The 24,713-nt window shown below is 42.2% G+C and overlaps 1 protein-coding gene across 5 annotated transcripts; it reads left to right on the top strand.

The window, feature by feature from the left end:
* The first annotated feature begins 2,216 nt into the window (after positions 1-2,216).
* eps15 (epidermal growth factor receptor pathway substrate 15) lies at positions 2,217-23,965 on the top strand. 5 transcript variants are annotated; one of them, XM_079157869.1, is made up of 25 exons: positions 2,217-2,260; positions 5,121-5,162; positions 5,803-5,892; positions 6,010-6,057; positions 6,144-6,239; positions 6,313-6,375; positions 7,155-7,280; positions 7,653-7,712; positions 8,069-8,299; positions 8,589-8,734; positions 9,483-9,639; positions 10,438-10,520; positions 12,888-12,960; positions 14,346-14,507; positions 14,634-14,831; positions 14,942-15,352; positions 15,558-15,638; positions 15,835-15,997; positions 16,175-16,219; positions 16,399-16,796; positions 17,257-17,326; positions 17,460-17,530; positions 18,011-18,146; positions 18,247-18,440; positions 21,651-23,965. In XM_079157869.1, exons 1-25 carry the CDS (start codon positions 2,234-2,236, stop codon positions 21,792-21,794), a joined length of 3,315 nt encoding a protein of 1,104 aa, XP_079013995.1. In that variant the 5' UTR covers positions 2,217-2,233; the 3' UTR covers positions 21,795-23,965. The 5 variants fall into 5 exon arrangements, with proteins under 5 accessions (XP_079013995.1, XP_079013997.1, XP_079013996.1 ...); XM_079157871.1 differs by having other exon boundaries at positions 2,222-2,260; positions 21,654-23,965; XM_079157870.1 differs by having other exon boundaries at positions 2,222-2,260; positions 8,069-8,308; positions 21,654-23,965.
* The last annotated feature ends 748 nt before the right edge of the window (positions 23,966-24,713 follow it).

The raw sequence follows: 24,713 nt of genomic DNA, 5'->3' as shown, positions 1-24,713 counted from the left end.
CCCTGGGGTGGGGTTGGGTGGGATGGGGTTTTCCATTTGTTTGTTTACAAAGCAAGGGAGTAGGTGAAAAAGGGCAATTATTGTTCTGTTTCCTGTTTCCATGTGCTACTACTACTACTACTACTACTACTACTACTACTACTACTACTACTACTACTATTGTTATTATTATTATTAAACGAGGAATAGTGATAGAAAGAAGGAAGATGTCATAACGAATGTCAAGACAGGAAATCGATCAGCTAAATTGTTTTGCCCAACAGAAATGTATATCATTTGTGTTTTTTTTTTTATGAAGTATAATGGTGTGGTGACATGAGAAGCTATATTTGCTTTGTGGCTGATACCATGAAAATGTTCTGTTTACCTCACGTGTTAGTCTTATTAATGTGTCACATGTTTTTGTTCTTGTTGTTGTTGTTTTGTTTATCTTTTGCAATCATGTCACTCTGTCTCATGGCCCCCCCTTTTTAAAAAGCTTCGTCAAATCTCAAAGGATTCGAGAGGGTTAGACACCATTACACATGTTATTTTACCCGCTCTTATTTAAATGTCTTGATTTGAACACGGGGTTCATGGCACGGTGCGTTAGGACTGACACAATATATCTGACTACCCGTTGAACAACGCCGTCGTCCAGAGGATGGTGATCCAGGGTGCTTTAAGGTGAAATCCCTTGCATAGTTTTGTACTGTATAGTTAACACGTTTTTTTCACTTCAATGCATATACTGTAGTCTTGTGTGTCTAAATAAAGTGTGCTCAAACTCAGATGTTCATTGAGAGCACTCCAGTAGCAGGTAAGCTTCCGTTCATTTGGTACGCGTTCACTCATAGTCGGTGTACACAACCGGTTCTCCTCATATGTTGATGCTGATACCTCTGCACTGCTGTACCCCCCACTACACTGTCCCAAACAGTCTGAGAGATGATGCTTTTGTAAAAAGACACATTTTGTACTAATGGTAGTCATTGAAGTGGGAAGATTTCCATGTTGCTGTGTAAAAAAACAAACAAAAGACAATAAAATCAACCGGGAAAATGAGCAGACGTCTTCCTCAAGTTTTGTTTTGGTCGTGGCTTTTTACTTTGAATGCAAACCTTTACATGGGTAGCACAGGCCTGTAGGACGTTTACATTTGTTTCCTGGTCATTTGACGTATCGATAGTTACTTTATAACAGAGGTGGAAAGTAACCAAGTACATTTACAACAACTAGCAGATAATCGTGTCGGTACTTGTTTATTTTCATTCACTCCACGACATTTGAGAGGGAAATGTTTTTACATTTATCTGACTGCTATAGTTATTAGTTACTTTGCAGAATCAGCATTTATACAAAATAGCACATGATAAGATAAAATAAGATAATCCTCGTATTAGTCCCGCAGTGGGGAAATGTACAGGATTACAGCAGCATAGTGGATCGTGCAAACAAGAGACATTAGTATTATAAATAAGTAATAAAACAGTAAAGAATATTAAATAAGTAAAAAAATCCACAGTAACTAAAATATATATACAGACAGAGTAATTGTTGTGTTGCGATATTATATACACAGACGGAGTCATTGTATTGCACAGTGTATTTGTATTGCACAGATTTTGAGTGTTGTGATATTATGAATGGATTAAACTACCCAATACTACACAGTAGTTAACATTAGCTCCACCTAATGGTAGTAATGATAATATAATAGTAAACATGTGAAAAGGGCATTTTAGCATACTTATATAATTTGAACGCAGGACATTTACTTGTCATGGAGTATTTTTACATTTTTGCCAGGGGGATTGTTTTTTTTAAACTTTGGCTTCACTTCCTACATATTTCATATTTCAATTACCAGATAGTGACTTAAAGACTCCCTATTGGATACAAATCTTATTACTTGACGCAAATATAAAAAATAAAAATGATTAAAGAGATTTCTCATATTTCAAAGATTCTTGCTCAGGCCCTGATTGTTGTATTTCTTCTGTGACGTTAGAACTGCCATCTCTGCTTTATAACGTTGTATCATATTTGTTCTCACGCGTATGGTTAGTTTTTTTGCGTATGGTTAGTTTTTTTCGGGCGGGCTATAACACACGATAATGAGGAACGCCTGCAGTCCAGTCATATGCGTTGAAGTGACTCCTGTCGCGGAGGTCCAGCTCCAGGTTTTTCAGCGGCCTCTGTCTGTGTCTGGCAGCAGCGCAGCAGCGTTGAAAGCAGTGGGAACAGAAACACTATGGCTGCCACTCTGTCTCTCACTCAGGTAACACTGTCCTACAACTCAAATCTAACCATAGCAAACGTGTGTTGCGTCCGCTCGTCCGTTCTGCTCGGCGGACATTTCCAACAAGTGTCGGGTGAAACTAGGCGGGCAGAAACGAGAGCTTTACCGCGACCCTCGTCTCTCTTTTTGGAAGTTCAGTGCTGCTGCTGTGACTGGGAAAAGTTTCTGCCTAATCTCTGAGGGGACTGCGTAAGGGCGTAGCTAGCTAGCTAGCCTGCTAGCTAACCGCCAGTTTGAATGCAGTGTCGGGCTGTTTCGGAGCCGCTTTAATCAAACTTCACATGGGCTGTGTAACGTTACTGGGCGTCGGTGTCGGTTGGGAGTGAATGTTATCGTGTTTTGTGCTGCCTCGTTTTTGCTGCAGGCTAGTCGGTCCCCTGGCCAAAGAGACGTTAATAGGAGATAGTGATGTGTGGCTCTGTTGGCTGTCATATCTGTGCTAGTGGAGCCTCTGCTAACACTGTTTTCCGCTAAAAAAAAACAAAAATAAAACCAAAGCAAGTTAAGCTGCACTCATTGTACGTTATAACCGACGTTGTGGATTCCCTTGATGTTGACTTGATGTATGGTTAAACTGAATAACCGACCTGGTTATTGCTATCGTTGGAGGTAAACATGCTTCACTGACCGGGTTACTGTTTTCCTCTATGACCTCTCTGTAGTGAACTGTTAGCCTGTTAGCTGCTAAAGCTGTTTTTTGTGTCCATAATGTCACCAGAAGAACTCCAAATATTGTTAACAGTTGTTTTTGCAACCAGTAAGAGGAAGTGAACCTGAGTAGCCATCAGTCAGCACTGCTGTCACAAAATGTCAGACTGCTGCTAGCTGCAGTTTGTGTAGAAATGTGTTTTTGTTTGCACAGTAAAATAAGTTATTTAGCATTCAGCAGCCAGATCTAATAAGTAGGTTCCAGTCCCAGACTTGTTACCCGAGCCACTGTTGCCTTCAACAACATGACAGGAGCTGTCTGCCACCAGCTGCTTTGACCTCGTTGTCTCGCACAGATGAGTTCAAGAACCAGTGCTTCTATCTCTCATGTGTTGTGAAACTGCACTGGTCTGTCAGGCAAGTGATGCTTGTTTTTAAACGAGCTGTCAGCATCACACCGCCTGATCATCCTCACACTGAAGTACTGTGTACGGTGTTACCAGTGACATTGATGGGTTTTATGTGCCACGGCTGAATTAAGGGGATTTGAATTTCTAGAACAAACTAGAATGAAATGTATCTTGCTATCTGCTACAGTTGTGTGTTGGGCTGGCTGGGGAATGATTGAGGGGTGTGTTTTTTTTCTTCTCAATGCTCAATTAAAGAGTCACCAGTACAATGCCCACAGTGTTACAGTCGCCAACAGTTCCAGGCACAGTGTTGTGTGTCACAGAGAATAAGTTGCATAGACCAGAGAAAGATAAGTGTGTGTGTGTGTGTGTGTGTGTGTGTGTGAGAACACAGTTATCTCGCTTTTAAATTGGCAGTTGGCAAAGCTGACCGATAACCATGCTGATCACAGGCTGTGTTTTCATCTGTGCCCAAGCTATTTGGGCAAGTCTGTAACAAGACTGACAGATCTCTGCCATACTCTGTGTCAATTTGTGTCAATTTGTGTCAATTTGTTTCTCAGTGGAGGACAATTACGACAGCTTTAACCACCGGTTTGAGTGGCCACTCCCCAGTTGATTCCCAGCTCGGACAATTACTGTCCACTCCTCTCCTCCATCGCTGCACCTGTTGATTTTAAAAAAGCACATCAACCAATTGTCAGTTTCAGCTATATCCTGTTCTGCCCAGCAATGCACAATTGTGCTAACACCGGAAAATGGGGGGTGTTTCAGAGAGGATGTGACAGAAGGTAAAATTAGCTTGTTGTCTGTGGAGCGACGCCCTGTTGAAACTGTCCTGCTGACCATCAGTGTTCAGTAGTGTTGGGAAGTGTGGCCTGTATCCTGAAGTCAGTACTCGCTCTGCTTCCCATTCAGCATTAAACCCTCTTCATCAATGAGACTCATAGATGTTCACTGTATGGTGTGTGTGTGTGTGTGTGTGTGTGTGTGTGTGTGACACGTTCTGTATCTCTCTAGAAAATGTGCTCAAAAAAAGACATTTATTGAGCAAACATCCCAAACATTTACTGGATGAATGTATCTGGGTTTCGGAATGTTTTGCAGTGTTGGTCTTGTGATGGACGTTTTTTCTCGAATATGTGGCGTTTCATATATTAAAAGATTTTTCTGTTAATTAAAAAAAAATGTATTGAAAAGGAAAATAATTATTATTTGCAGCCCTAATCTGAGAAGAACACACTTCCAGCCTTGTTTTGTTTAATGGTAAAATACGTCTTATGAGAGCTTTTATTTGGCGTATTAAACAAAATAAACTGTGTATTTCATACCACCAGATGCTTTGGGGCGTTCACAAATAATGCAGCTGTTTTAGTGACGAGGAAAAATACAGCTGAATATAACATATTGCTCGTAGTCTGTGTGTCTGCATCTGCCATCTGTAATGGATCAGCCTCTCTTTTTGTTTTTTCATTTTGACAGCTGCCCTGGATCAGTCAGTAACACACACTGACTGTAGCCAACAAACACTTATCATTTGAGCTTGTAAACTGCAGAATTAAGAAAGGATTTTAAAGTATTAGTTTATTTTCTGACACCCTATTTTAATGGTAGTTTTAGGGATTTGATTAATTTCATGCATGAACCTAAAAGAGGCCTCATGAGCAGACACAGGTGGGGCGGTTACAGTCTTAAAAGGTGCGTTTAAATAAAAGTAAGAGCTGGTTTCATGCTGTAAACTCAGATTTGTGTATTTCATTTATTTCCCCCTTTCTTTACAGCTCTCCAGTGGAAATCCCATGTATGACAAATACTATCGGCAGGTATGCAAACAATATGTTTCCTTTTGACTTTACTGTTTACTGCTCCTACAGTGTAACATCACGTGTTGAGCCCACTACTACTGTTTGATATCGTCATTGTATGATTCATTTACTGTTATTGTTTTGTGCTGTTAAATGATCTGGATAGGAGATGGCTTCAGTACAGAAATAAACGTCTGTGTCCTGGCCCTTTAAATTGTAAACTAGCTTCCGCTGCTTCAATAAGCTGTAGTGTGCTGAAGCAGTGAGCAGTGATCTCTCTTCTCTCTGTTCCGGTTTCTGTGTCCAGTAAAGGAAATATCTCCATGAATTAATAATGCTTCCCTTTGCCTGACATGTCAGGGGAGCTCACTGTGAGCCTCATGAAAGACTACCAACAGATCCAATACCGAGCTCATAGAGTGCTGAGAAAATAGCTTTGGTTCGTCGTCAGTATTGATTTAAGTGATTCAGAGACTCCTATCCCACAGGGCAACTCTCACAGTTTTCATTTCCTCTTTCAATTCAAACACATTTTGTGTTGTGGTCTTAACGCTTTTGGTGAATAAGACATTCAGTGTCTTTCTCAGCAGTGCAGATGTGTGCCTGATGTTTCTGAGATGGGACGAGCTGTAATGGCTGTTTGTGTGTTTGTGTGCAGGTTGATCCAACTGGCAGCGGGCGGGTGGCGGCAGCTGATGCAGCTCTGTTCCTGAAGAGGTCTGGCTTGGCTGACTTGGTCCTGGGGAAGGTGAGCAAAGAGTCTGATCGGTGCAGGATCACGACGTCTCTGTTGTCTTTGCTGTTCATGTTGACGGTAATAAATGTACCAAACTGTGTGTGTGTGTGTCTGTGTGTGTCTCCATAGGTCTGGGATTTGGCAGACTCTGAACGTAAAGGTGCTCTTAACAAGCAGGTATAAATGCACCGCGGAGTCTCATCGTGATGGATTTGTTCGTTTTATGAGCGTCAAGTCTCATAATGCTCCTCTGTTCCCCTCAGCAATTCTTCATAGCTCTGCGGTTGGTGGCCTGTGCTCAGAATGGCCTGGAGGTGGCGCTCAGGAGCCTTCATGTGGCTGTTCCTCCCCCGAAATTTGTAAGTCTGCTGCTGTAAAGAAATAAATTGATTTGAAATAGGTGAAGAATAACTCCTTTTTGTTTTTCTCCAGCACGACACAAGCAGCCCCCAGTTAGCAGGAGGAGTGGCTGTTGACACGTCCTGGGTTGTGAAGGTGAGGCTCTTGCAGGTTTATTATCTTTTTGTCTTAATGTTAGATAGTGATCCATGTTTCATCTTAATGTGCCTTGATATCCTTTTGTTGCTCACAAGAGAACCACAACACAATATAGTGGTTGCAGAACATATAATAGTAGTCAAATATCGAATGCATTCATCACAGAGTCTGATCGTTTCTGTTGTGTTCATGTCAAATAAATCAAGTCTGCTCAATATGACACAGGCATGTACAGCCGTAATAATTGTACATAAACATTAACTTGAAGTGCCTTTGACATTTTCAAGGTATGTTGACACGACCAACAGTTGTGATGATCAGTTCCACAGCTGATAAACCTGAATTCCTCTGTTGCTTGTTCAACCTCCTACAAATATGTTACTGTAGCTTTCATCATTTAGTTCTGTTTTTGTTAAGGTCATTTTAATAAAAGACAAATTAGTGCACGTTATTTGAACAAAACAAATAAACTTTTAAAATGATCAATACAATACATAATGTCATTTACTCACCTGGACCTAAGTGAAGGTTGTGGAATATAAAGAAAAGTCATATGATGGAGAATTTATATGTCATTTAATTGACTGTCAAACAAAACAGTATATCAGTGATTTTACAATTGATTTAACAAAGTGACAGCTGAGCTTCATATATGAAAGAAACACATCCATATCCTTCCTCCTTGATGCAGGCTTTATTAAGAGTTTTCTTTTTTTCTTTTAAGGAACACATCATGTTTGAATTGTCTCTAACTATTTTACATCTGTTTTCCCCAGCCGGAGGAGAAGTTGAAGTTTGACGCCATCTTTGAAAGTCTGGGTCCTGTAGGAGGGATTCTAACAGGAGACAAGGTCAAGCCTGTCCTGCTCAACTCCAAACTGCCAGTGGACATCCTCGGCAGGGTATGATCCCCAAACGGGACACTTTTACTATCGTTTAGTCTATCGCTAAAGAGATTAGAAATAATAATCATGCAAAGTGACGAAACTAAAGAGAGAAATGCTTTTAAAAATGAAGAAGTAAATAATTACCTACAAATGATGGACGGACTGTTACATGAGATTGTGTGTAACACAATGGTTTCCATATGTTACAGCCTAAAATGATAACAAATGAATGAATGTGGAATCAAAAGTTGGGTAGAAAAGGATTTCGGAGAGGAAGTGAGGAATCAGAAGCGACTCGGGGCTCTCTGGGTTATGTGTTATTATGTATCATGCCGTTTTTGAATGATGCACGCTCTACAATGACGTCTGTGTTTGTGTGTGTTGAAGGTGTGGGAGCTCAGTGACATCGACAGAGATGGCATGTTGGACAGAGATGAATTTTCTGTGGTAAGAAACGAGCCGATGTCACAAATAGAAAGAAACCACATAGGTTACAGTTACAGTCCTAGTCCTTACTAGTTTCAGTTTAGGCTGGTATTGAAATGATATACTCTGTTCTGTTCCCTGCATCTAAATCATATCAGGCTTTTCTAGTCTTCACTCTCTGAATGTCTTCGGAATAGTTTTAAAGGTTTCTACACTTTGTATTCACGTGTATGCTTATATTCTACAGTACAATCTCGGAAAATCATTTCTCAATGGAACAAATAACACACGTGGAAGAAGTGCGAGGACGCAATCACCAAAACACCAACTTTATTGGTAATTGTCTGTTATCATTGATTTTTGTTGCCCTTTCCCAGGCCATGTATCTGGTGTACAGAGCCCTGGAGGGGGAGGCTGTTCCCATGTCCCTACCACCTCCCCTGGTTCCACCCTCCAAGAGGAAAAAACCCTCGGTGCCTCCCGTGATGCCCCTGTTACCCTCGCCCCCCTCCGTCAAAGACAGTCGCTCCTCCCACGCTGGCTCTAAGGCCGTGCCCCACCCCCCCAAACCTGCCCCCGCTCCTGTCCCGACGCCAGCAGCTTCCCCCGTGAGTACGGTACGCGTCTCTCCTCTGCATGCAGTGCCTGAAAAGCTTTTGTATGTATTTTTTTTTTTTTTTTTTTATTATCACATAGTTGCAACAACAAACATTTAAAATGATTTCAAACTGGTTAGGTCAGTGTGTTTTTAAAAAAAACAAGACGAGTGGGAGTGTGAAGGTAAGTTCTGAGTTAGTGTTATGTGGTAAGTGTAGGTTGTATTAAGTTCTATTACGAAGCAGCTATGGTGCTAGTTAAAAGTCTTTTATTTTTTTTTATTTTGTATTGCCGGTGCAGTGGGTGGTGTCGCCAGCAGACAAAGCAAAGTATGATGAGCTATTCGTCAAGACTGATGGGGACATGGACGGCCTCGTGTCTGGACCTGAAGTCAGAGACATCTTCCTGAAAACCGGGCTGCCCTCTGCCTCACTGGCGCGTATCTGGTAGGTAGAGACGGGAGAACTCCCTCCGGCAGCATATAAAGCCGACTTCTGTTCAACACACTCGCCTTCTAGAGAGATTTCAGACCTTTTTGCTTGGTCTTTTTTAAATTGATCTTTATTCAAATATGTGTATTCACTTGTCTTGTCAAGTCAATTTATATTTATATTTGCCAAAATTCACAAATCGCAGATTTAGTATTGGATGAGGTGAAAAAGACCTTTTTAAAGGGGGGAAAAAAAGAGGAAGAAAACTCCGGAAACGCAACAGAGTAGGGATCCTTCCTCATGCAAAAGATGTCATTTAAAAAAGAAGAAGAAGAAAACAACAGTAATGTTACACTACAGAGAAACAGAGTGCAAACATACGTGCAGAATATCACAGTTGCCAGAGTACATTTTATTGGCATTAGGCTGTCAAACCACACTTGCTGTTTCCACCGCTGATAAACGTAGAATAGAAAATGTCATTTTAAAAAAATGGATTAGAGTTGAAAACAGTCAATGTTGCCTGTGATTACGAATCTAATGACGGTGAACAAAGAATCCTCGTTGATATTGGTGCAGGAGGATAACAGCGCTGCAGTGCGTGCTGACACGTCACATTATATGGATTTCTATCTGATTTGCTTCTGTCCCGTTCAGACTGTCCCGTGTGTTGTCCTCCATCGGTCAGGCGATCACGAACAGTCGTTGCCTGAGGTGTAAACCGTTACTCTGTTATGTAACCCGCGTCTGTTTGTGTTCTCAGGGAGCTTTGTGACATCGGAGACATCGGGAAACTGACCCGAGAGCAGTTTGCCCTGGCGCTTCATCTAATCAATCTGAGGCTGACTAAAGGCCAGGAACCTCCGCAGAGTCTCTCCCCAGAGATGATCCCTCCGTCTGACAGACAGAACGTCAAACAGGTGAGTCACACTGAGCACTCAGGAAATCTAATCATTTTTGCACTAAAGTTCTTAATTAAATGAGAAAATACTCAGTACTTTTTTAGTTTTTAATCATTTCTTGCAGACATTGTTCTTTCTTTCTCCTGTTTTTGTGTGTTTTTGGATTTTTTTTCTTCTGAACTACATTTTTACACTGCATCCTCTTCACATGTGCAGTGGGATGATGCTGTGTGAGTGTGTGTGTGTGTGTGTGTGTGTGTGTGGTAGTTTACTGACTCAGGGGCATCTCATTACTTGTAACAGGCTGCCTCTCTTTGCCTATCTTTCCGCCTTGTCTCACTCATTTGTGTTTCTGTTACTGAAACCAAACCATATTTCACATCTGTATTACTCCCTGAGTTCATCATCATGTGCATAGATGTTACGCTGAAAAGAGAAGAAGTTGATGTTTTAAGTATTTTGGGATGCAGCGACAGCAACACATCCGGTCTGTAGATGCAAATGAATGTAATGTAATGTAGTATCCTACCAGTAGCATTACTCTTCAGTCAGTCTCCCTCCCATCCCGGCCCTTTTGTGTCTCCATCAGTGGCTTCATGTGTGGTATTTGTAAAGTCATCTGTGCAGCTCTTTAGTTCATTTCCTCTCATGTTCAATTATCCAGGATGTTTCATCAACATAGTCGTAATGTTGCTGTTCTCTGGTGTAACACAATGAGTCCACACCTTCCATATGTGATGAGAAGTAACTCTTGGTGTTTCACCGTCAGTCATGACTTTCATCCTCTCGTATCTTCGCTCCTCCCTTCCTCTTCAGAACAACCTGGCTAACCTGGCGGCTGACTTCTCTGCCATCAAGGAGCTGGACTCTCTCAGCAACGAGATAGTCGAACTACAAAAGTAAGCTTTTGTTCTCATTTTCATCTAAAAGATGGTGAAACGCCATCTCACTGAAGCCGTAATGATGCAGGTTATGTAACCGGACGGAGCCTACAGATGGCCTGTACTTTCTTTGTATTGTATTGTAACCATGGTCCATGTCTAATTGGGATAAAGACCAAAGGACCTTCTGTTCACTCGACTGACCAGCAGGAGGCAGAGCTTCCCACAAACTGAGGGAACTGTGCTGCTCAAATATATTCTATATATCTAGAAACAAGCTAAAGTTGTTATTTGTGAACCACACGGGGTGAAAGAGTTCTACGCTGGTTCAAGTATAGACGATTACGTCGCTCTCACACTCTGACAATATAAGTAAATAGGTAAACATTAGTGCTTTTGCTGCAGGAACACAGCAGATGGCTCTAAAGCTCTGTGATGTAGCTGCTGTTTGACAGTGAGGTGGAAGAAGAAGACTTCACACATGCACTATTTCTTCACTTGTAGCCAAAAAGAAATGTTAAATAATATTACAAGAAAAGGTCAATAATGTTGCCTCATGTTAATTTATGTTATATATGTATATATGAGTGTTTATTATTATTTTTGATCCACATCATGTTTAAAACCAAAATAATTTTCATGTTTTGGTCTGATGGTTTATCAGTTTCAGCTTCCCTTTTGGTGAAAGCTGAGAGTGAGAAGTGAGAAAGTTGGCCTTCCACCCCACCCCCCAGCTTTCAATACATGTGTATATATATACACACACACACACGCACACACTAGAGGACAGCTGTTGTAGGAACGAAGGAGAGGTGAGAAAGATGGATAGAGGTGGAAACTTAGTGAAGATCAGAGCTTCGGACTGACAGCAGATCGAGAGGAACTTGTCAACATGATTCATATTTGTGAATGCTTCAAAATGTGGCAGCAGACTTCTGCTCATGATGAGGAGGAGGATGGTGATGATGAAGATGATGGGTAAGAGGAGAATAGGAATGATACTCGGCTTGAGTTGACGCTAGGTTAGCTGGGAGAGGAATGGACTGTTTTCAAGGGAATTGTGCATTTTGATGTGAGAGGAGAGGGAGAATATAAAAATAGCTGCTGATATATTTAGTCTGTGTTGGAATGAAACAACACAAAGATAAGTGCTTTCTGAGGTCGATGCCTGTTTGTGTTTTTTGTTCAGTCATCTAAATGTGAAACTGAACAAACTGAATAATGAGTGTTGTGTTGCTTTTACACAACAAATGCACACAATGCATATTAAATGTTACCTTTTGCTTCGGACACTACTATTGTTTTCAGAGCTGAAACAATAATACTGGAGCAGCCTCCTTACATAAGTACTTACAGGGAGTAGATCTAGATCTAGTAGAACAGTTAAATCAAAGTCTCGGTCAGGATATATATTTATAACAAGTTTTTTACATTGATTTCTTTTTTTTTATACATTTGTTAAACATAAAACACTTTCAGTGTCGTTGTGTTTATAATGTTCAAGAAGTCTGAGTTGAAAATATTAGATAAGTATGTGAATGAAATCCAACACAATCCTATGTTGGATATCCAAATCTGGTGCAAAATGAACCCACATGTCTATATTAAGGTTTCATTCATATGAATAATTGCAGTTCTCTTCCCGCGTGTTATAATGATTTATATCAGTCATGATCATTAATAAGGTTTAATGACGGCAGAGAGAAATGGGATGAAATGTTGGTGTCTTATACGGTATCGGCATCAAGTACAGTGTTTCACTTCTTATGGTTAGTAAGAGCGGAAAATAAAATGCACATTTATTAATTGCCAGTTATACAGGAGTCATTATGCCTCCCTTCTCCTCTCCCCACCCCGGTCCATTTCCTCTCTGGCTGGCTGGATGTAAAGAGGGAGAGAGGGAGAACACACAGCCCGTGAAAATGATAGATGTTGTAGGTTGGCTCATCATCACTCGTCCCTCCTCCCTTTCTTCTTCCTCCCTCCATCCTCGAGGCAGCCATCTGCCTCTCACTCTTCATCTCCCACACGTTTGACTGAGCAAGCACATTCTCACTTCCTACAACAGCCTCACCACGCATACAGCGGCGTGCACACACACACACACACACACACTCTCTACCTTTCTTCACGTCACACACACACACACACACACCTGCTGTAGCTGCAGACGTTCAGGCGGCTCTCTCTCTGTACGCTGAAGTTGTGATTTCAGGACACCATGGTGGTTCAGGGAGAGGAGGTGGTGGTGGTGGTGGTTCAGGGGCAGGTTAAAGAAGGCTCAGTGGAGAACTGGCTGGGGGGGCTGGGGGGGCTTGGAGTACCGGGTCTTCCCGCGCTGTCCTCGGTGGCTAAATACTCATGTCTGCTGTGCTGGACCCCCAGGGAGAAGAGCACTGTGGAAGAGGAGATCAAGGAGAAGGAGGAGGCCATCAGACAGCGCAGCGACGAAGTGCAGGTAAGGTCTCGCTCTCGCTGTTTGTCTGCGTGTTTGTTTCTGTTCTAACTACAGTGGCCACAAAGAGAAAAAAGGTTTTATGGGCATGACAAGGTTGTGTAGATTTTTATTATTTTTTAAGAGAAGGACTGCTTCTCCGCTCTTGTTTTCCTTTTAATCAGTGCCTCTCAAAGGATTAGATTTGGAACATAGCTGGTGTACGTGTACAAGCATGTTTGTATGTCTGCTGGATAAAAGCCGGTAAGAGCCGGTAGGTGCTAAAGCAGTCTTTTGCTGCGATGTAAATACCGGAGGAGGAGATCAATAATACATTTGGCCCGGCAGACGTAGACGCTTGTTCAGAAACACAGTTAATGTTTCTCAGAGAGGGAGAGGCTGGTGTCCTTGTGTAGGCGTGCGTCTCTGCTCTGAGCCTGAGAGATGGGCTCTATTTTGGGAGCTGATGGCTTAAAGGGCTAGTCTGCTCCACTTGTGGGAATTCAGTTGGAGTGCGAGGGCGGATCTCAAGGGAGTCTCACGGGGAAGTAGCTGAACATCGTAGCTGCACTGTAGGGCTGCCTCGAGTGCTTTTGGCAATTTATACTGTATTGTGTTTTCTAAATATATCCTGGACTTCACATATTGTGTGCTTTTGGTTGTTGTGATCTGTCCTGCTTCCACTGCACAGACTCTATATTAAGACTTCCCCTGCAGTGTCTCTCCAAGGTGAAGAATGTATTTGTGGCGGTCTCACACAGTGGCGGGGATCTCCGACCTCCATCACTTGAATGCCGGTTGCAAAACGGCATTGGTTTCACCCGTAATGAACGAGTGATTCAGACGTGTTCTATAGTTGATAAATCCCTGATTTGAGCCAGAGAACTTTGTTGCATCTTATTCACCCTCCACGCCGTCTCTGTCCCAGTTTTCAGAAGCATCTCTGGAGTGTTTTGTCTTCCATCTGAAGACGCAGATCCACCTGTACTTACACAAATGTGCCAAGTCACACTGACTGCGATGTGGACATGTAATGCAAGTCGTTATGCAACCTTCAAATTAGAAAACAAACAAAACCGGCACGAGAGGGTGTTAACTCTTGTTTCCATCCTGTATACTGACTCACATGTAGCGATGATGTAACCTGTCAAACTGTTTTTCGTTCACATATCAGACTGGTTTGTGTCCGTTTGTCTGGAAGTAAGGTTGTTTTGAGCTGTTTTGGGTGCCTCAGTGTCTGTTGTAATGTAAATAAAACCTTATTTAAAATGTACATGTTTGATGTTCTCTTATCCCTCCGCATTCTGAGGACCCTGTTTTGCCTTTCCATAATTAAAGTATTTTTTTTCCCCCTTGCCTGTGAAAGACTGTACACGTAAACGGTCTCCTCTTTGGCTTGATGTCTGCAGGACTTACAGGTGGAGGTGGCGAAGGAGAGCGGGGAGCTGCAGCTGCTCCAGGCTCAGCGTCAGAAGGTCCAGGACGCCTTGGAGGAGCTGGACCAACAGAAAGGCTCCCTGGAGGAGCAGCTGACTTTTATTCGCCAGCAGACCAACCAAGAAACCCATCTGGTAGGTCTAGAAGAATTTTAAACAAAGCTACGTAACAACCCCTAGCAAAGCACATCAGTTGTATAAATGAATAACTCATCCCAGTCCATGGCTCCAGCTTACTCATAATAGTTTCGTCCGTCACAGATTTCATCGCTGCAGTCGGAGCACGAGGACCAGGAACAGAAGATATGTCAGTTTGAGGAGGAGCTGGTCCAGGCCCGAGAGGAGCTCCTCGCTCTGCAGGAGGAGAGCAGGAAGCTGCAGGAGAAGGTCCAGGCGGCTCAGGAGCAGCTCACACCTCTGCAGGAGTCTGTCCGCGACTCCTTTACACAAGTTGAACAGGTCGGTTTGTGTGAATCTATGAATCCCCTTTTCGCCGCAGAAAATGGGACCTCTGTTTTATTTTTTTCCTCTTTCTCCGTGTTATTCTTTGAACCTCTGTGCTCTCTTAGGTTCAGCAGAAACTGAACAACCTTCAGGTGGAGGAGAGGTCAGTAACTGCCCAGCTTAGCTGGAAAAGAGCCCTGGAGGACAGCTCTCCTGTCATGGTCAACGGATCAACCGGCTTCACTGCGGAGCTGCGCCAGGGGGATCCCTTCCAGCAGGACCTCTTCCAGGAGGACCAGCCTAAAGAGCTGAAGGAGGAGGATCCATCAGCTGCCAATCAGCAGAAAGAACAGTCGGATCAAAAGGAGAAGGATGAAGAGGAAGACGAGGAAGAGAAGGAGGAAGAGAGTCCAAAGACTCCAGAGGAGGAAACGTTTAAATATGATCCCTTGGATGATCTCTATACTAGTCTAGCCTCCTCTGAGATGTACAATAACCGGTCGACCCTCGCCAAGCCACAGGAGAACACGGCGAGGGTAATAAATGCATTTTAGTTATCAGTACTTTCTTATAGATGGAAAGAATCCGGTACAACGCCTACCTATCATTCTTTTCTTTTCTGTTCCACAAAACTAGGACCGTCTCTTCTTTCTTTTCTTTTGCACCCACCAAACATACAAGACCAGCCAACTAACATTCAGTAACACTAGTCATTGCTGTGTTGTCCTCTAATGTCTCCAGGAACACAGTAGCCCTACACCCGATGACTCCCCGGAGCTCATAAATGATGCAGAGGAAGTGCCCAAAGAGAGCTCACTAAAGGTAAGGACCCTGAGTCGCTCAAGTATCCTTCAATCATTTAACCAAGGGAGTTTCCTCACGCCGCAGATCCTCATTTAACGCGTGTATCTCTGGGGTTTTCAGGGATTCATTAATCCTGTGTAGTGTAAACAACAACATTCACATCGATTACTGTGGTGGTCAAGCTTGTCAGCAGAGCCCTGTCGCTGTTCAACAGGTTGCGTCGCCAGAGCCAGAGAGCGAACAGGAGCCGGCAGAGTCCCCGGAAACCCCCACCAACTCGTTACCGCCTCAAGTCGGCCCTCGCTCTATGCCGCCTCAGACCAGCCCGCCCTCTCTGCCCGAGATGGACTTCTTCCATTCGGACCCCTTTACTGACCGTGAGTCCCAACAAACGTCTTAAGTTTAGTTAATAGTGATTTGTTTTCCAGATGTAATTGTATTTATTGTAGATTAGTTTTGGGTACTTGCAGAATGAGGTTAACTATTCTTTTTAAATGATGAAATGTTGTACCAGAGCCTCAATGTACTCAGATTGATTTTTTAACCTTTTATAGACGATCCATTCAAAGATGATCCATTTGGAAAAGCAGATGTTGCAGGTAAGTTCTCTATTTGAAAGTGATTAACAGGCAAACTAATCCATTTCATCAGAATCGGATCAGAACTCAATCACACAAATCCCCAGAAATGCTTCGATTATATATATTTGATGTGTTGAACCAAGCCTACAGTATCAAATGTTCACACTTTGTATCTGTTGCTGTTTCTGTTGAATCAGATCCATTTGGTGGCGATCCGTTCAAAGGGTCCGACCCCTTTGCTGCAGACTCTTTCTTCCAGGCCCCCAGCGCCCCCTTTGCCTCAGACGACCCATTCACTGCCAGCTCAGCGGATCTGTTTGCTACCACTGCCGGTGTCCCAGAACCGGACCTCTTTGCAACCAAGCCGAGTGACGTAGCCGCTGGACCGGCAGCAGGTCCAGATCCCTTCACCTCCAAACCTACCGATCCAACTGTAGCAGCCAAGGATCCATTCAGCACCACGGGGAACAATATGGCCAACGCCGACCCGTTTGGCGGCAGAATGAATGCCCCCGGGGAGGCGGATCCATTTGGTTCCCAGGACGGAGGGGCCGATCCCTTCAGCGGCTCTCTACCCTCCTCTGATCTAGCCGTGGTGAGTAGGCCTGCTGTACTACCGGGTCCCAATGTACTCATGATAACAGGAATAAGACCATTAAATATTTGTTTGAATCAGTAATCTTTGTAAACAAGGCAGTTAACACAAATGTTCATATAGTGTTCTGCTAGTATTGTGGTAGTACACAGTGTGGTTTAATTATTATATCTGGGTTTGTATTGTTTATGCTGCCATGTCTCCCTAATCTAAAGAGTTATCAAAAGGAACTGTTTGAACGTGGTTTTAACAAATGAGTTAGATTTTGTGTAACAAGTCAGTCAAGAAAACAGAAATGATAATTCATGGTAATCAACATCTGGATAAAAGTGATGAGAGATGAGTTGTTTATTTTTGTATGATGTTCATCACTTTATCGTTCTAGTTAATCACGTTTTAAGGATATTCACTTCCACAGCAGAGTTTATTCTACAATAACTACTATACGTTCTGTTTCTAGAAGGACGCTGCAGCATCCAACGACCCGTTTGCTCCGGGTGGTACGACAGTAAACGCCAGCTCAGATCCAGGTATGACTTGTGGTGTAGCGCCACCCTGTGGGGACAGAGAGGCCATTGCAGCTGTTGAAATGATAAAAAGCACTAATAAAATGTGTCTGTATGAGTGTTGTTCAGTGCCTTTTTATGTGCTGGTGTGTTTCAGATCCGTTTGCGGCTGTGTTCGGTAGTGAATCGTTTGGAGGAGGCTTTGCAGATTTCAGTGCTTTGACAAAGGTAATCAAAGGTGTTGTTCATGCCCTGTGCTTAACATACACGGAGCTGGCGTAACACTCGGTAGTGAAACACACTGACTATAATTTAGTTAAGTTGGTGGAAGTAGTAATTGTTGCGACACAGTGAACTCGCTTCTACTGTCAAACTAGAACATCCAGGGAGGCTGTGAGTCAGTTGTTGAGTGTGTTGTGGTTTTTTTGGGAGGAAATAGCTGAACACTTGCTCGTGATTCTTCCCTGTAGAGGAATTGGACACTAAATCATTATTTAGTACGTGCAACAGGCAGTAATATCCAAGAGGCAACCTCAGGGGCTGAAAAATGAAGTGCCAAAAACTGCAGTCGCTCAATTGGCCACTTGAGTCTGAGCCTTAAGTCACTCTGATTTATAGTAGCGACTCCCTGTGTCATCCCTTCTGTTTGTACTGTACCATATACTACATCCTGTATGTATTTGATTTGGTGTGAACCTTATGTTGCAGTCAAATGGTGCAGACCAGTTTGGCATCAACAATAAGAACCTGTTCCAGGAAGACGGCCAGTCTGCCGGCCCTGATGTGCCCCCAGCCCTTCCCCCCAAAACGGGTACGCCAACCAGACCACCTCCTCCCCCTCCAGGTCAGTACTTGCTATGAAAGGGTAACTGTGCTGTGGTGCTCTTATCTGTCTGTTCAACAGGTATTTATTAACACTTTGTGTCCGCCGGTCTGTGCCTCAGGTAAAAGATCGTCCATCTCCAGGACAGAGTCGTCCGACTCCTTCCAGCGACGAGGGCCCTTCCTCCAACAGCCTTCGGGAGAGTTCCCCTCCTCTTCCCTGCCTGCTAAGGATCCTTTAGCCGACCCCTTCGCCCCTTCCTCCCCTCCTCGTCACAACGCACGGGAAGCTGACCGATTTGCCAGCTTTGACAAAGTGAGCACCTCGCCCTCTCCCTCACCTTCACCTGACTCTGACTAGTCGCAGCCCTCTTCTCTTTTTTTTTTTTTTTTTTTTTCTCTCATGCTAATAATTAATAAAGTCACAACCACCAAGCAAATCAGGCCAGCTTATAAATCACTCCATCCACTGCCGTTATAAAGTCCCAAAGAAGTGAACCAATCAACTGTCACATAGTCACACAGGTTCCTGATGCTATTTGATAACCTCGCTTTCTTGAGCTAAGCTAACAAAATAATTAAGTTTATTTTTCTTGCATTCTGTCTGCTGCTGGTGTATATTTGAGCTCTTTTATTATGAATGCAATCATTATTTTTTTGCCATGTGAAGATTCTTTATACTTGTAATTATTTTTTGTTACTGATTAATATTGGGATTGCACTTAATTTATGCCCCATGATTGAAGTCGCACTGTCTTACTTTATGAGGAAATGTACAGAAATGTCGTCATAGCATTTATAGATACACTGATAAATTACCTCTGCAACATGTTTGTTGTAATGGACACAAGTTGCGTTACAAATCAGTTGACTATACACATCTGTCTTTGTGAATCCCTCTTTATGTTGGCAGTGAATGGAGAGATCAGAGGCTGCTTGTATTTGCCATCCCAACGAAGCACACTGACGATACAGCCTGTGCATATGCACATTTCATTCAGAAATAAAAAGTACATTTTACTGTAAAACATTTCATTAAATGCACCTTTTTACACTGAAGTTGTTTTGAGGTACATTTCTAATTGCCATTGGTGCAAAGTGCCTATTTTGAGTCCGACCCAGCGACTGGGCTCAGAGTCCGAGTGTTTCTGAGTCGACAGACACACTTGTGGCATAAAATCATTACATCAAGTGACCGTGACTAACTAGGTGCAGAGTAGTGCCTGCTGCATCTTTAGTGAGATCCCGTTTCAGACAGGCTTAACCTAAAAACTGAGAGGTTCATGAAGTGCTATCGTTGTTACAAACTCATAGATTTCATGCGCTTCGGGACAAATTTGGAGCAGGTTTTTGGGGGAAATAATGCATTTGATAACTTCTTCTCACAAGCAAAGAGCTCAGGTTATTGTAATAATTATATATTGCTTTAACTGAGAAGAAAGTCATTTTATCTGACATTCAAAAAATAAACGTAGCCATGTTATTAAGAAAACAGGAAAAGTCCAAATTGTTCGTTGATCTAAACATTAGTTGGACCCTTGTTAATTTATCAGGAATAAATTGATAACTGTTTTAAAACCCTCTGTACTCTGACGCTGTGGATTTGGGATTGGATGACTTTTATTTAGGGGCTTTATTGACTCGTGCGTCTCCCGTCACATGACTGCACCTGCATGTCCCTGTTGCTGAACACACCTGCACGCTAACTGTGTGTTGGGCTCTCATTCACTCACACTCACTGCCTCTCCCATCCCTCATATAGCGTTTCTTCCCCCCCCCCTACACCTGCCGCTATTTATTTATCCATGCATCTGTCCATCCGACCACCCCTTCCTTCACTTATCAGTTCAATTCACCCCTTGTCTGTTCAGCAGTGTGTTGTGGAGAAACAGATCGCCTGTATTCTCTCTGTCTGTGTGTCTTTGCACCTCTGTCAAGAACGTTGAATAAAGAGTTGAATCAAGGGCACCATCTCTGGCTTCTATGTGCATCCGTGATATTATTATTATCTGCAAATGCCTGAGCTTTTAACGGACCATACCAACATTTTTTGCATATTCAGTTCATTTAGTTGTGTCTATACTCTGACATTTTAACGCTGACATTTCCCAAAGCATGCTTTGAATTTAACTTTATTTAAATGTCCTGCTTTTCAAGCAGCCTACTTTTGTTTGTCAGTTCTGTCGTTGCTGCTTTGTTGGACATGTATGTTTTATTTTACACGATGATGAAGGTAGACGGAGTTATTAATCTTGGTAGTTTTATCTCAAGCATGTTTTATGTCTTTATATTAATATAATTAATATATTTTGATGTTGTAGTGGCCTCATGGAAAGCAGAACAAATATAATACATCCAATAATCTACAGAGTGGCGTGCTTTGGGAAATGTTTGGCAACGATGTAAGATTTAGAAGATTTGTACTGAATGGGATGAAACATGCAAAAGCACCAGTATGGTCCTCACGAGCACTTTGACAGAAATCTCACATCAATACCTGAAAGTCAAGACAAAAGTACTTTATTCACGTCTGATTTCATTTATATTTAAAAGCAGCGGTGGGATGTACCAGCTACAAGTAATAAATGCACGTTCACTACTAAACCCGTTAGCTGTTTCTTAAATGTTCTCATCATGCATGTTCTGCGCCACTCTAAAACATCGTCATCGCTGCCTACTTTCATTCATTTGTCTGTCATTCACTGAGAATGATGAACCTTGTTGGCACAGTGCATGTCTGATCTGTAATGATTAACCAGCGTTCTGTGTATTTAAAAGCTCTCTTCCTTTCGCCTTTTGTCGCTGTGATCCTACACAGTTGATTTTGGTCACATGTCTGGCGTTTATTCATCAGCAGAGATCCCAGCTTTCACACTTTCATCTCATTTCAGTCTCTGTCATCATCACACATGTTGTGGAGGCATGAAATCAAAGACCGTCACTCTGTTCGTAGTCCTCTTCGATCGAGGGAAAGTTCATATTTAAATGATCGTGCTGTGATCTTTGCAGGGATCTGTACCAAACAAAGATGTTTTCTTAAGTTTGTAAAATATGATGTGTAGATCAAGACAACTCTGCAGCACCAATGACCTTTCATTTCAAATGTAACTTTGACTCACATTTACCTTTTTAACAAATATTGCACCTCCTGCGACTTGAGAATTGTAGTAGCCCATAATGCGATTTCGATCAAATGTTGATCAATTGTGCAGCCTCACCGCATTACAGTTGAGGACACCGTTCTCTGTGACCCACTGCATCATCACAATATTATCGGCTGGTTGTGTGTGTGTGTCACAGTGGCCCAGAGGCTGAGATACGTACCATGTAAACTGACACATCACCGGTTCGATTCCAGCCAGGGACCTTTGTATCATATCCATTTACGTAATATTCCTCACAGAAATGCCTCAAATAATACGTGTTTGTCTTTGTTTGTCTCCTCTCCCCCCCCCATATTTCTTTGCATATGTGTGTTTTCTCCTTCCCCCTTGTGTGTGTGTGCACGCTTTCTGTGTTTATGAAGCAGTATCCGACAGAGGAAGACATGATAGAGTGGGCAAAGCGCGAGAGCGAGCGAGAGGAGAAGGAGCGACTTGCCAGGCTCACCCAGCAGGAACAAGAGGACCTGGAGCTGGCCATCGCACTCAGCAAGTCTGAACTCTCCTGAGGACCTTCTCTCTCCCCCCTCCTCCCCTCCCCCTCCCTTCCCCCTCCCCTCATCCACTGACCTGGCTCGGCACGGCACAGCACAGCCTGGCCCAGCCCAGAAAGCACCAAAGCAAAGTGGGGACTGTACAGGACTGATTCAGCAGCACCTGCTGACCCCCATGAAGAGACGTTCTTAGAACAAACCCATCTCTGAATCTTCTACCTTCTCCCCAGACTGTGTTCACCGTTCACTGGCAATGCAGTATTCATTTTTTTGTTTTCCCCATCCCGTTGGTCTTGTTTTGGAGGAGAGGACCAGGATGGAGTGTATGTTCTGAAGAATGGATTGTTGAAAAATGAAATGCAGTGAATGTGGATCTAGAGATTGCTCCGTGGAGTTCAACATCATGCTACAAATGTCACATTAACTCTCCAGAATGTAATTTATTTAATGCACTCAAAACTCGATTGAACTGGCCATGTCAGAAGTCCTGTCTGTACCCACTAACAGTACTCACTACACTTTCTTAAAACTCGGCTCACTCTAGCTTCTGAAGTTGTATTGAGAATTTCACGGGATTTCTTTAATTAGAAATAGTCTTGCTCATTTTGTCGAGCCCAAAAAAAATCCCCCTAATTTTTTTTAACTGAGTATTTTCAAGACCGTAGGGTGAGGAGAAAAAAAACGTGTTTTGAGGCACTAACAATATTAAAGGGCAAGTCAGTCTTTTTTGAATGAAGTGACCATGTACTTATATAGTTATATAGTAGGATAGCAGAAGGCCGATGAGATTTTCCTTAAAGAAGTACTTGTTCAGGACAGGGTTTCAGCATTTCTACTTGTTCAACTGGAAGTTCCCAGTCCTCTGATATGTGAAACGCATGTGTAGATTTATACAAAAACCTAACAAATCCATCACATGCTACCACGGTCAGCTTCTTGATACTGTAATTTCTTTTACATTTCAGTAATGCGTTGCTCTGCGCAGCAGCTCTCTGTCAATTTATGTTTTGGGAGATACTGAAAGGAATGAAACTACAACTATTTCATGTCATGATTTCATATTAATTAGCATTAAAATTCAGGGCACACTACAAGGGATTGCACAAAACGATAACGTGACTGATTTTTTATTTTTTTTGAGAGAGTCCAACACCAAATACTTAGTATCTTTTAATTAGTATGAAACTTTGTATTAATGTCTTATTATTGACACTAACGGACACACTTTAAAATTAGAAACTGGGTTGTCATAGAGCATAAAGCAGATGTAAGCCCACTTTACCTCTCTGTAGTCATACATTAAATGAACAGTGTTAATAGTGTTGTTGAGCCTCACTGATCAAGGGTTCAGTCTCCCTAAAGCAGACACTTCTAATGAAATACGTATGTTGAAAAAGATCAACTTCCTCCAGTCATCCATTTCACACCAGGTTCCATTTTGAAGTGAGTCACTGTCGGTGCTTCTTTTGTTGTCGTTTTTTTTATGACCTTATAATATTTCCAGATGCTTCCTCTCTGAGAGACTAACTGGATTACACGTCGGTCAGTGAAAGTTGATTAGCATCCCTGTGTTTTGGTGGAGCCGTTCGTCTTCCACAACAACACACCAGTAAACACCCACAGACACAGAGCAGTTGGTCGGCCAGGGATTCGTCCTCTTCTTGCTGGGTCATTTAGTGTTTTCTCCCAGAAAATGAGTTTCTTAACACTGAGTGCTAAACTGTGATCGTTTTCTGAACAAGTGAAGGCTCGGTTGTACAGCAGGAGGCTTTCGTTTTCATTTTCTTCGCTGATTTCTGACCAAACTTCTTCCTGCTCCGACTTATTTTGTCTCTTTTTTTTTGTTTTTCTGAGAAAAATGAGCATCGTCATCGTTTCCTCTTCTCATGTTTAACTAGTTTACTGTCCGTGGTTAAAGCTGCACTTCCTACTTACAGTTCACGTTTATTGTAAACTCAATACAGCAGTTGTCTCTCTGTCATACAGTTTAATTCCACCGACACGTTGCTGTCATTTGTACAGACTTGAAGAACCACTCGTGTTTCTCGGCTTACCCATCAAGGCTTTTTAAAACTCAAGCTAATTGTATTTTTATTTTGTATTTTCTAACATGTAGAGAGAGAAAAATCATTGTTTGGCCAGAATATGTAATGCATTTAATTGAAACAGAATAAATATTAAACATGTGTAGTTTTGCAGTTTGTTTGTTCTCACTGGGATCAAGTCAAGTCTCAAACAGCCAGTGGTGGAAGACGTTTTAGTTCATTTACTATGTTAAAAACCTCCATAACAAGAAAAAGTCCTGCATTCAAATGTCTAGTTGAGTGAAAGCAGTGGTGCAAAGTAACTTAAGAACATTGACTTGTACTGTAGATTAACAGATTGCATTATATTTCAGTTATATGCTACTTCATACTTCTACTTCTCTACATTTCAGATGAGAATACTGTACTTTTCACTCTCTAAAACATCTGAAACGCATAGTTTGTTGATCAAATACAATGCACCGTTATAGATTAAACTACCCAACAGTACACAAATTTACAAAAATTAGCTCCACCTTAACCAACAAAATTAAAATGATGCTTATAAGTAGTAATGTATCAGTATTAATCATCCAATAACACGTGATAATGTAACAGTCTCATGTGCCACAGCACATTTTGCTGATAAAACAGGTACTTCTGCTTTTACTTCTTAAGATTCTTGATGCAGTACTTTTACTGGTATTTTACATTGTTTTATTTGTACTTTTACAAAAGTAAAGAATACAGAAATATGATCAACTAACTATACTTGTTAATGTATTATATTTATGAATTATTATGCATTATTATGCATTCGTGTTTTAGTGGTATTCATGTTGCTGGCCTATGTGGAGTCAACCATAACTACTTTACACACACATGCTGCTTCTAAACTCAATCTATTGCA

The sequence above is a fragment of the Pholis gunnellus genome, assembly GCF_910591455.1.
Source record: "Pholis gunnellus genome assembly, chromosome: 4".
NCBI lineage: Eukaryota > Metazoa > Chordata > Actinopteri > Perciformes > Pholidae > Pholis > Pholis gunnellus.
The sequence above is the reverse complement of the archived record's forward strand: the minus strand, read 5'-3'. Positions and strand labels throughout refer to the sequence as shown.

Bases quoted from the DNA above. Each gene is read 5' to 3' on its own strand.
- eps15 (XM_079157868.1), top strand. From the start codon at position 2,234: ATGGCTGCCACTCTGTCTCTCACTCAG. The intron at 6,058-6,143 runs GTATAAATGCAC...TGTTCCCCTCAG, and splicing joins AAGGTGCTCTTAACAAGCAG to CAATTCTTCATAGCTCTGCG. The intron at 7,281-7,652 runs GTATGATCCCCA...TGTGTGTTGAAG, and splicing joins CAGTGGACATCCTCGGCAGG to GTGTGGGAGCTCAGTGACAT.